Source organism: Merops nubicus, unplaced genomic scaffold (assembly GCF_000691845.1).
Source record: "Merops nubicus isolate BGI_N331 unplaced genomic scaffold, ASM69184v1 scaffold26483, whole genome shotgun sequence".
Classification (NCBI taxonomy): Eukaryota; Metazoa; Chordata; class Aves; order Coraciiformes; family Meropidae; genus Merops; species Merops nubicus.
Genome location: NW_008598631.1, coordinates 1 through 9,857, shown reverse-complemented (window position 1 = coordinate 9,857; position 9,857 = coordinate 1). Strand labels below are relative to the sequence as shown.

The following is a 9,857-nucleotide window of genomic DNA, read 5'->3' as shown; positions in this document are numbered from 1 at the left end:
CGCGCGGCTTCGCCCTCGCCGGGGGCCGGCGGAGCCTCCTGGAACCAGGGCCCCTGCGGGTACACGGGCAGGGGCACGTTGGGGAACATCCGGCAGGCCGCCAGGTAGGCCTGGTGCAGGGGGTACAGGTACGAGTGGGGGGCCCACATGGGGCAGCTGTATGCCTGCAGGACAGGGGGGAGAGAAAACAGGCCAATGGATTTGGAGTTTCAAACGTTCAGAAGCCATACAGGTCATCTACCGTTTGGAAACGACCAAGAAGTAAAGGTTCATTTTCTTTACAGTGACTGCCCTCTATTCTACACATTTAGGACTCTAGGATGATGTTCTCATTTTTTGTTTTCCTTTCAAATGCAGCTGCACTAGGCAACAGTTATGAGCAGCAACAAAACTTGGTAACAATTTTTATGTAGTTAACTTAAACACGTGGTGCTACTAAGTCAAGTTTTAACTATGCCTTTGCAGACACAAGTTTCCAAATTCTTTTTCCAGAATCATAGCTATTAATCAGCCGTTTGCACTACTAGCTCACTTCTCCAGATTCTAAATGCTAACAATCAAAACAACAAGTTGTCATAACATCCACGTATTTGCACTTAAAAAGACTACACCAAGACCCAAAGTTAGATCATTTCCCCAAGGACAGTTTGTAAAGCCTGAAATCCACATAAATACACACAACCCACAGATGAGCTGTTTTAGAAGCCCCTCGGGGAGAGGTGTTGTGGTTGAGGCTCACTAGAACATCCACCAGGAGCTGGAAGGTACGTTGTGAGTCAGAAGAGGCACAACACCAACGGGCAGCAGCAAGTTCTTCAGTGCTGGTGGTGAGCACGAGCTGCTCACAGTACTGAAGGTGCCCACCTCAGGTGGTGTCCTCTCCCTGTCCTCTGCTCCCACGGTAACTAACCAGGGCACAGTGGCTCGTGGTGACACTGCTCAGTGAGGAGCTCCTACGTGAGGACTCGTCTTTGGTGCACAGCAGCTGGCCCAGGAGCACCCTGCCAGCCATACCTATGTCAGGCCACCAAGCAAGGCTGCTGGAGGCACAAAGCTGCCCAAGAAAACACTGGAGTAGCTCAAGGGCAGAGCCCAAAACCTGGCACGGTCTTGTCTGTGCCACCTGTAGAAACAGCCCCAGGAGCAAACCACCCCGAGAAGCCTCCCCAGACCTCCTGTGAGCAGGGACTGGCCAGTTCACCCCAACAAACAAAAGGAAGGGTGTGGACAACAGCAGGGCACCGTCTGGAGCCACAGCAGTGGAGAGGGTAACAGAAAGTGGTTCCCAGGTCTCCCACAGCCTTTGGTCACAACTGCTGGAGCATGGTACTGTGACCAGTAGATGGTGCTGAAGCACCAAAATGAGACCAGATCCTAACTCCTACCACCCACCAGTGAGGAGAGTCTGAAACACACCCGGGCTTAGCAAACAACCACTTAAATATATTGCAGTGACACTTGCTAGTGACTTATGGGTTTTCTGTAAAGCAGAGAGGCTTGTATTAGGCACACAGGTATCAAATCTAAATTTACTTTCTTAAGCTGTGCTGAACTTCAGTTGTTTCCTCTCTCCATGCCCAGCCACCCAAGAAAATCATTAGTTATGCCTACAGCCATGGAAAGAGCTGAGAGCTCTCAGCACCTTTCCCTTGCTGAAGGAGTAAGAGAAGGTAAGAGAAGCACATCTTCTTATGTGCAGAAGAGAGAGACTTGGCAAACCACTGGTGTTCACCAAGAAAGGGAAAATGTTGCCTTTTTGGACAAGCCTCTTCCCCAGCCAGGCACGAGATTTGCACACACGAGGCGTGTGAGCTGCAGTGGCTCTGCCACAACACAGGCAGGGCCAGGGGGGCTCTTTTTTTTAACTTAAAAAGAGAACACACCCTCCAGCTCACAGTGCTTCACCCTCCAGCTCACAGTGCTTCACCCTCCAGCTCACAGTGGCTTAGCTGCCAGCCTGTAAAGCAGAGTCTGTTGACTGTGTGGCCTCAGCTGGAAGCCAACAGTTCTCAGTTCACTACTGAGATAAAATGTGTCTCTGTTGGCTCCAGCTGCAGTGTGGACCACTGCTGGGACCCCAGGCAACAAAATCAGACAGTCTATCAAATTTTAAGATGAAGTCTACAGCTGCAAGAATCAAGGCTTTGCACTCTAAGTAGTATCAAATACAAGCAAATGCTATGGAATAAACACAAAAAAAGTTTGAGGAGTTACCTTCACACCAAGATTGAAGAAAAATCTAAGAATATTCTTATCTAGGAAGAAAAAAAAAGAAAAATAACTATGAAAACCTAAAATATTACAATTAATCTGATGCAAAACTTAGTCCTTGCATTAAGTTCCATTTCAGCAGAGCAACACTGGCATCAACCTGCTGCTTGCAGGTCTTTGGTTGATTTGGGGTCTTTTTATTTTGCCACAGTAAGATATGCAGAACACAACTGCAGTTTAAATTCCACTTTTAACAGTCTGTGAAACTGAATTCCAGTTTTTAAACAAAGAGTTCAGTAAACAAACACCACCAGGCAGTCAGACATGGTGTGTCCCCATATTTGTAGCATGCCAAAAGCTGTATTTTCTCAGGCCAGTGAGGAAATGCTCAGAAACTTTCAGGCTTCTGATTACAAGAGAAAACCTGTTACTGATAAAAGGAAGCAGTTCCCCATGGAAAACAGCTCTACTCAATACTCCCTCCCACACCTTGTATCATGGAATGACAACAACCAGATCTATTGATGCAGATTAACAACAGGGCCAAAGAATTTGTCTTTATCCACATTTTAAGATAAGAAAACCTGTCAGGAAAAACGGTGTAAAGCCCAGACCTCCTCCTAGCTCCTCACCTTTAGGCAAGTCTTCCCCCGTATTGCACAGGGAGTAAGAGGGTGCAACAGCTCTTTCTCCCTTCTCACTGAAAGGGAATCCAGGGTACAGTGGGTCCTGATAAGGATTCAGAGTCTGAGGCAAAGGCATTAAAGGCTGGTTAACTGCTTGTAGTGACACAGGAACTCCAGCAACTGGAGCAGATGTTACCTGAGCCTGTGATACAATAGAGTCAGGTCCCGTGGCTGGGGCTGGCATCAGTGAAGAAGCAGGTATTTGAGCTGGGATACCTGAGGGAGAAGAGTGCTTCTTATATATGCACATCTGCCTACAGACAGCAACTGCATACAATCACAAAAGACAGCAGGAAAGCAAGGTACAAAAGGCAGAAGGACAAAGGAAATAAAAAGGTATTCAGGAGGGCACAGAAGGAAATCACTGAGTCTGGCAGTGACAAAGATTTAGCTAAATGCAGAGAACAGCTTTCAGAAAGAGCAGAACAGTCAAATGTTCCAGAAATAGCTAAACCTATCTCATGTTTATTTTAAAAACTATAAATACCAAAAGAAAATAGGAAGGGAGGAAAAAAAAAAAAGTTGGGGGAAGGAACTAAAACTTGTATGTGAACCTCTGCAGTTCTCATTCTGCTGAGGCATCTACAGTCACCTCTGAATCTGAGCTCAGGTCAACTGGGCTACACATCCTCTGTCAGATGCCCTCCAGCACAGCAGCATTATTCCTGTGCCACACAAGGGTACAGACTGATTCAAGAGCCAGTTCTTGTACAGAAACACAGCAGTGGGAGAGAAAAGTACAGCCCCTCACCTCATGAGCAGTGCTGCATCCATGCTAAGTGCACGTGTCAGAAGGTACAGAGCACACACAACCCACTCCACTGCCCTTGCAGCCCAGGTCCCAACAGATCTCATCAGTCCCAGACACACCAGACCCAGGCTGAGTCTCTGCTGAGTGAAGAGGCTTATTCCATGGGGTAGAGAGCACTAACACTTATCAAGCTCCAACGTGCTGACAGTGGGTTCTGCCTTAAGCAGATCCTCAGAACAAGCTCTCTCAAAACTCAGTGCTATCCCACTGGAGAAAAATGGAGCATTGAGTACAGATCCTCCTTCCACCTCCAGGAAGGCAGTAAAGCAAGCCACACCCATGGGCAGTTACACATCTGCCAGAACCCTCACTCCCTTTCAGCAGCAGGAAACTACATGACTGCCTTTATAATGGGAAGTGAAATGAAATCCTGTCTCCTGGAGGCATCTCCAATTTAGCAAGACAGTTAAAGCATTTTTCAGGGTGAGTAGTTTCTGATGTATCTGAATATGTCTCCAAACCTGCTGGTCCATAAGCTGCTGGCTCACTTGGCCAAGCTGGCACAATGGCTGGTACAGAAGGCACTGCTGGAGGTAAATGCACCTCAGAAAAGACTGGAGAGGGTGTTGGAGTTATGCTTGGTAAGCATTCTGTCAGGCTCTACAGAAACAAAGAGATCAAATGAAGTTATTCTAAATCTTTTATTGTAATAAATCTTTTTATTCTGAAGCTTTAAATTTAACTCTCTCCCATCAAAAAGAAAAGCCACCCTCACAAACCATTACCAATAACTTTGGAGAAAGCTGAAAAAGCAAAGGTGAAGTATTTCAAGTGGAAAGCATGGTTATCTTGGGTATGAAACAACCCCTCTCTCCACAGAGGGGGGTTTACTTTTCTATCCTTTCTCCTCTTCAAGGGCCCATCCTTTCACATCCTCTCAGTTAGGAATCTTAGACCAGATTCCTAACTGTAAATAGGAAATTTCAGCATTATCACCATAAAAATCACTGTGTCATTAAAAGCTGGTGTTGCAATACATACGTGGCTGTGGTGAAGCTCCCCTTTGTCTGAAGTCTCCTGACTGGAAAACTTTGAAATCAAACAAACATTTCTTACTTGCTCAGCAAGAATCGGAGACTCTGTTTTGACTTGTTCCAAAGGAGATGAAGCTTTGGGGTAACTCTCATCTTGACTATTCTTCTAAAGCAAAGTTAGAAACAACAGACTAATATTAAAGATTTACTTTTCAAAGAGGCATTCAAAGATATCAAACCACACTACACACAACGTGGGCTAAGCACCCAGTCACTATTCTACTAGCAGAACATTCTGCTCATTGAAAGGACAGCAAAGGTTAAAAGCCACCAAGAGGCCACAAATCTCCACTGAGCTTCACAGATCATCATCTGTTAGCACAGTAGCTATTGGTGAACATCAAATCTCCTCTGGTGGCATTACACTGGAAGCACAGGGTGTACTAAGCAACTACAAATCCAGACTCAGAAGTGCTCTCCACAGCCCAGCTATGGGAACTCAGACTGCAGAGAAACTACAGGTATGGATCACAGGGGCTGAGCAAAGCTGACAGCAACACAAGCTTCCAACTCAGAGTATTTCACTAAAAGTTGGACAGCAGCAGCAGCAATCACAGCTCTAAAGGCAGCTATTGCTCTGCTAATCATGTATCAGAGAAGCAATAACATTAAAAAAAAAAAAAATTTGGTCTTTTTTTTAAGATTACCTCAGATGAATTTGGCTCAAGCTTCTGACTTAAGTGGCTCTGCCTGGAATTTGACTCTGTAACACCAAGACATAACCTAGTAAATGAACCATTACACCATTTATGGCTATCACAACTTAAGCCAGTTAAAGTTTGTCTTGCCAAAGTTAAACCTTCAAAACAAAGCCTACCTCAGCACATATTACTTCAGAAAACTTAAAATTTCGTTTATTATCAAAGCATCCTAAAATACAGTTGTTAGGGCACTAACAAAGCAGCTACTTCAACCTGGGTTTCCAAAACTCTACAGGAGTTCTTTGCTGATGTTTGTTATTTCTCAGTGAGGCCTGAGGGAAGCAGGAAAGAAATGTAGCTGTCTCTTTAAGCACATCGTTCATCTTAAATCCCTCTTAGGGAAAAAGCAGCAAGTCTGTACTTTGCTTAAAGTGAAAATGTTTTGATCTGCATTTCCATATTCAAGTGTTAAAATAATAGAAGCTTAAAGTCCTGTCTGCTTTTGGCTGGGTAAAATATCAGTTTAGGCTTAAATGGCTCCAAAGATCTAGAAAGTTTAATTTCTTGAGCATCAGCCAACTTTTAGTGGGAGAGACAGTGCTGAAAAACAGTCATGGCATAAACCTTTATCATTTATGACTAAGGAGCACAAGTGCCAAGAGTACACAACAGCAATGCCTCTGCTGTTGCCAGAGAAAAGGGGGAAAGACTTTAAAAAAACATTCAAAAAGAAGAGGGCAGGGACATCTTCTAAGAGCAGACTAAAGAATTTGAATTGTATTTACTCAGAGGGGAAAAAAAATGTGGAAGCCAAGATGAAATTTGGTGTTTCACTATGGCAAAGCTGAGAGGACAAAAAATAAACTTACTAAATCAATACTATCAGTTGTACTCAGCAAAGATTGACTAACTACCTCCCAACAGCTCCAGCTCTCATCTATCACTGCCACCTTCCCCTTCCTCACAGCAGAAGAAAAGCTTAGAGTCACTGAGGAGAAGCTGAGGAGTGTTATAAAAGATCAGATAATTTTCCCCTCATTGCCTAATCAGATGCCCCATCTCTGATAAATTCTGAGGCTGGCAATAAAAACAAGCAAACACAGAAGAGCCTTGATCTAAAGCCATTTATTTTTACCTTTATCCTTCTGCTCTTCCACCTCTGCTGTCCACTTGCCGTTTCTCCTCTCGTTATTGGAGAACTTTTTCTGGCTTAAGTTATCCACAGTCTGTGTAGCAGCCTGACAGACTGATGGATTCTAAAGAAATTCAGAAAAGCAGAAATATTCATTTTTATGAGAAGACTGATGACATTCTGCCATGATCTGATATGATCCTATTATGCCTTCCTGACACACAGTATTTATCTCTGTGATAGGCAGAGAGTGTGAAGCCATCTTGATTAGTACCATTCAGATTCATCCACTCCTTCATTCATTGCTAAATTTTGCAGTGTCCTTTAGAAGCACTCATCCACTTTCTTTAGAAATTGCAGCAATAGAATAATCTCTCCCAATCTAAAGGCAACATTCTGCCCTTAGGCATAGACAAGTCCACTGAAGTCAGCTCAGCTCCACAACAGAAAAAGAGTGAGTCTGACAAAGAACTTGCACTGCTTGTGACATCAAAACACCAAAAAGGGGACAGGTTTTATGTGAACCAACCCAGAAACAACCACCTAGTGATAGAAATTCATGCACCACAGTGCCACAGTCCTGAGCTATTTCTCAGATAAATTAAACTACTTCACAGCAAGTTCTGTCCTCACCTTGAGGTTTGACCCCACCATACAAGAAAAAGACAACATCTGAGTATCTAAGGAAGTGCAAAGTCTTCCAAAGACAGGAGGAACACTGAGAAAGAAGCCTGCAGCTTCAGAATCTCCCATGTTCACCATATTTACATGCCTAAAGAAGTGAGTATGATGGACATGAATTATTCCCAAGGCAAACCACTACACGGAGATCCACAGTGTGAAGAAAACACCCTTAACTTTCAAGTTGTATGGGAATGTGAGGACAGCAAAGTGACAATTGCTAATTAAAGCATGAAAAATGCACTATTAATGACAATGAGCAAGAGCATACATTGGAGAGAGCAGGGAAGGCTTGTTCATCCCTCTGCTGGATCTCATAGAGGGAGCGGGACTCCTCTATGGCCTGTTTCTCCCTGCGCTCCTCTGGGGACAGGCCAAAGTAGTTACAGTCTCTGCTGCCATGGCTCAGATCCTCTGTCCTCTCCCTCTCTGGCTTCCTGGGAAGGGAAAACATGAAATGGGATCCCTCTGACAAAGGAACACAACACAAACTCATGGCTCCTCAGGAAGAAAGAGGATGATTAGATAGCACTGCTGATGTCACTCCACACACGCCAGATTCCTCTCTGCCTCCTGCAGGTCACCCACAGGCATAAAACTTAAGATGGGAAGGAGTGGATTTTGTCCATGATTTATTCAGTTCAAGAGAATTTTATAACAAATGGGAATTATGAGATTGTAGTTAAAGAGCAAATGCCTACATTGAGTGATCTAAACTATTTCTGTGCCAACCAAGAAATGCTGTTCTTGCACTTCACGTGGTCAGTCACAACATGAAGCTGTTCTCCCTGACAGGTTCTGTAGAAGCTGAGGGAAGATCTTAGCCATGCCCCTAAATCACTACATGCAGTGCTACTTCAGCCCCAACCAGGAAATCAACAACAAAAAAAGAAACAAAAAAGCACCACCCACAACATCCACTTTCCAAGCAGAAACTAGTTTTGTGTACAGTGCTTCCAGGGGAGATGCTGCCACGCCAGAAAAAAAAGAGTGGGAGCTTATGATAGCAGCAATTTTGAAAAAGATTTCAAAATTTATTTTAAAAAAAATATATATTTCACATGCTTGTGTGTATTCTTAAGGACTTATGACACTTAAGATTTCAGTGGCAACATATTTCAAAAGAGCATGTTGGAAGCATCTGAAGCAGGCCCCTGGGCTCCAAAAAGCTCAGCTAGAGCTGAAGACAAGGAAGATGTTATTTCTAGTTTTACCTCACAGTCTGGGAAGGATTCCTGCCTGGAGCTTTTTGCTCAGTTGAGGTCTGATGAGGTTGGGGTGCAGAACACAAGAACTGATGCTGCCTGGTTCCCACAGTATGCTGCAGTCGAGGAGGTAGTGCTGACTGGGGCTTGACTGACTTGCTCTGATTCTTCGGCCCTCTACCATCTGCATCTGTGATCAAGAAGTGAAAACAGACAGATTTACTATTTTTCATCTTTTTTTCATCCTTTGTTTTGGGACAGAACACCAGACAATAAGGACTCTGCCACACAAGGGCAGGTGAGGCCCTACCAGGCTGAGAGTTCTGGCCCCATGTTGGGAAAAACTTTTTGATCTTCTTCCCCGGCACAGTGTTCCAGCCCTCCATGGGAGAGGCCTGTGGAAGAGGTTTAAGGCTCTTCAGTGAGACAGCATGCCTGCAAAACAAGGGATTGTGGAGCAAAAAATATCATGAAGACTGGGATTTGCATAAATTAACACCACGTTTACTAAGACTGATGGATCTTTCCATTTGTGACAACATTGCATTCAAAGTCCTTTGTTCTTTAGGATTACAGGGTAGGAAATGTGTTTGTTCATCTACTCTGTGGAAAAGAACCTTTTTTAATAAAACTTGCTGTTAAGTTGATGCAAGCATATCCAGTACAGAATGATCAGCCCTTTCTGAAGTATTATAATGTCTTCAGGGGAGACAGAAAAAAAAGATCACAAAAAACCAAAATACTCAGATAAACTTATTACAAACAATGCAATAGATGTCAAGATTGGAAAACATTATATTGGTGGTTTATATCCCAGAGTAATTACTGTGTTTTTAACTGAGGATGCTATGGGATGCCCAAGCAACTGCTGATACTATTTGAAAGGATGGCATTCAGATATATAATACAGTTCAAATCTCAAACAAAACCAGGCAACCAACACACAAAAAAAAAACCCTCACAATCCCAACTTTATAAAGAGTTAGCTTGTCCTAAGACAGGGCAAAGATGACACCTGCAAACAGCAGCTTGGCACTCTTGGTATGAAATCAGAGCTACTCAACCAACAGAGCAGCAAGGTGCACTGATGGACCTTTTAATATGAAAGCTTGTCACAAATCTTGTGTCTAGTTATTAAGAACAACAAGCAACACTTAATTAGGATGGTGTCAATCTGTTTAAGATTGCCTCTTGTGCAAAGAAGAAAAAAAATACTAATATTAATGTAATTAATGCTTTACTCTGGAGTAATACCCAGACTACTTAGCACTAAAAGAAAAATCTGAAGTGACAATCAATGCAGAACCCCTTTTTGCTTTTTTTTATTTAACATGGGGTTTTTTCTTCACAGTTTTGGGGTAGTACTGCTTCAAGTAAAGCAGCAGATGCACCTCAGGGGCTGAGATGAACTCTGAGCTGAAGTAATGCTGCCACTGCCAAGGTTCAGTCTGGCACT

At 43.6% G+C, this 9,857-nt stretch overlaps 1 protein-coding gene across 1 annotated transcript; it reads right to left on the bottom strand.

Moving 5' to 3' along the window:
* Positions 1 to 19: 19 nt before the first annotated feature.
* On the bottom strand, positions 20 to 8,836 carry OTUD4 (OTU deubiquitinase 4; the record flags this gene model as incomplete). Its single annotated transcript, XM_008937129.1, has 11 exons — positions 20 to 164; positions 2,215 to 2,255; positions 2,844 to 2,958; positions 3,034 to 3,113; positions 4,170 to 4,308; positions 4,765 to 4,848; positions 5,390 to 5,445; positions 6,519 to 6,639; positions 7,468 to 7,633; positions 8,411 to 8,591; positions 8,712 to 8,836. Coding segments are annotated over 11 exons (1,253 nt in total), but the record flags the coding sequence as incomplete, so codon positions are not given.
* Between the last annotated feature and the right edge of the window lie 1,021 nt (positions 8,837 to 9,857).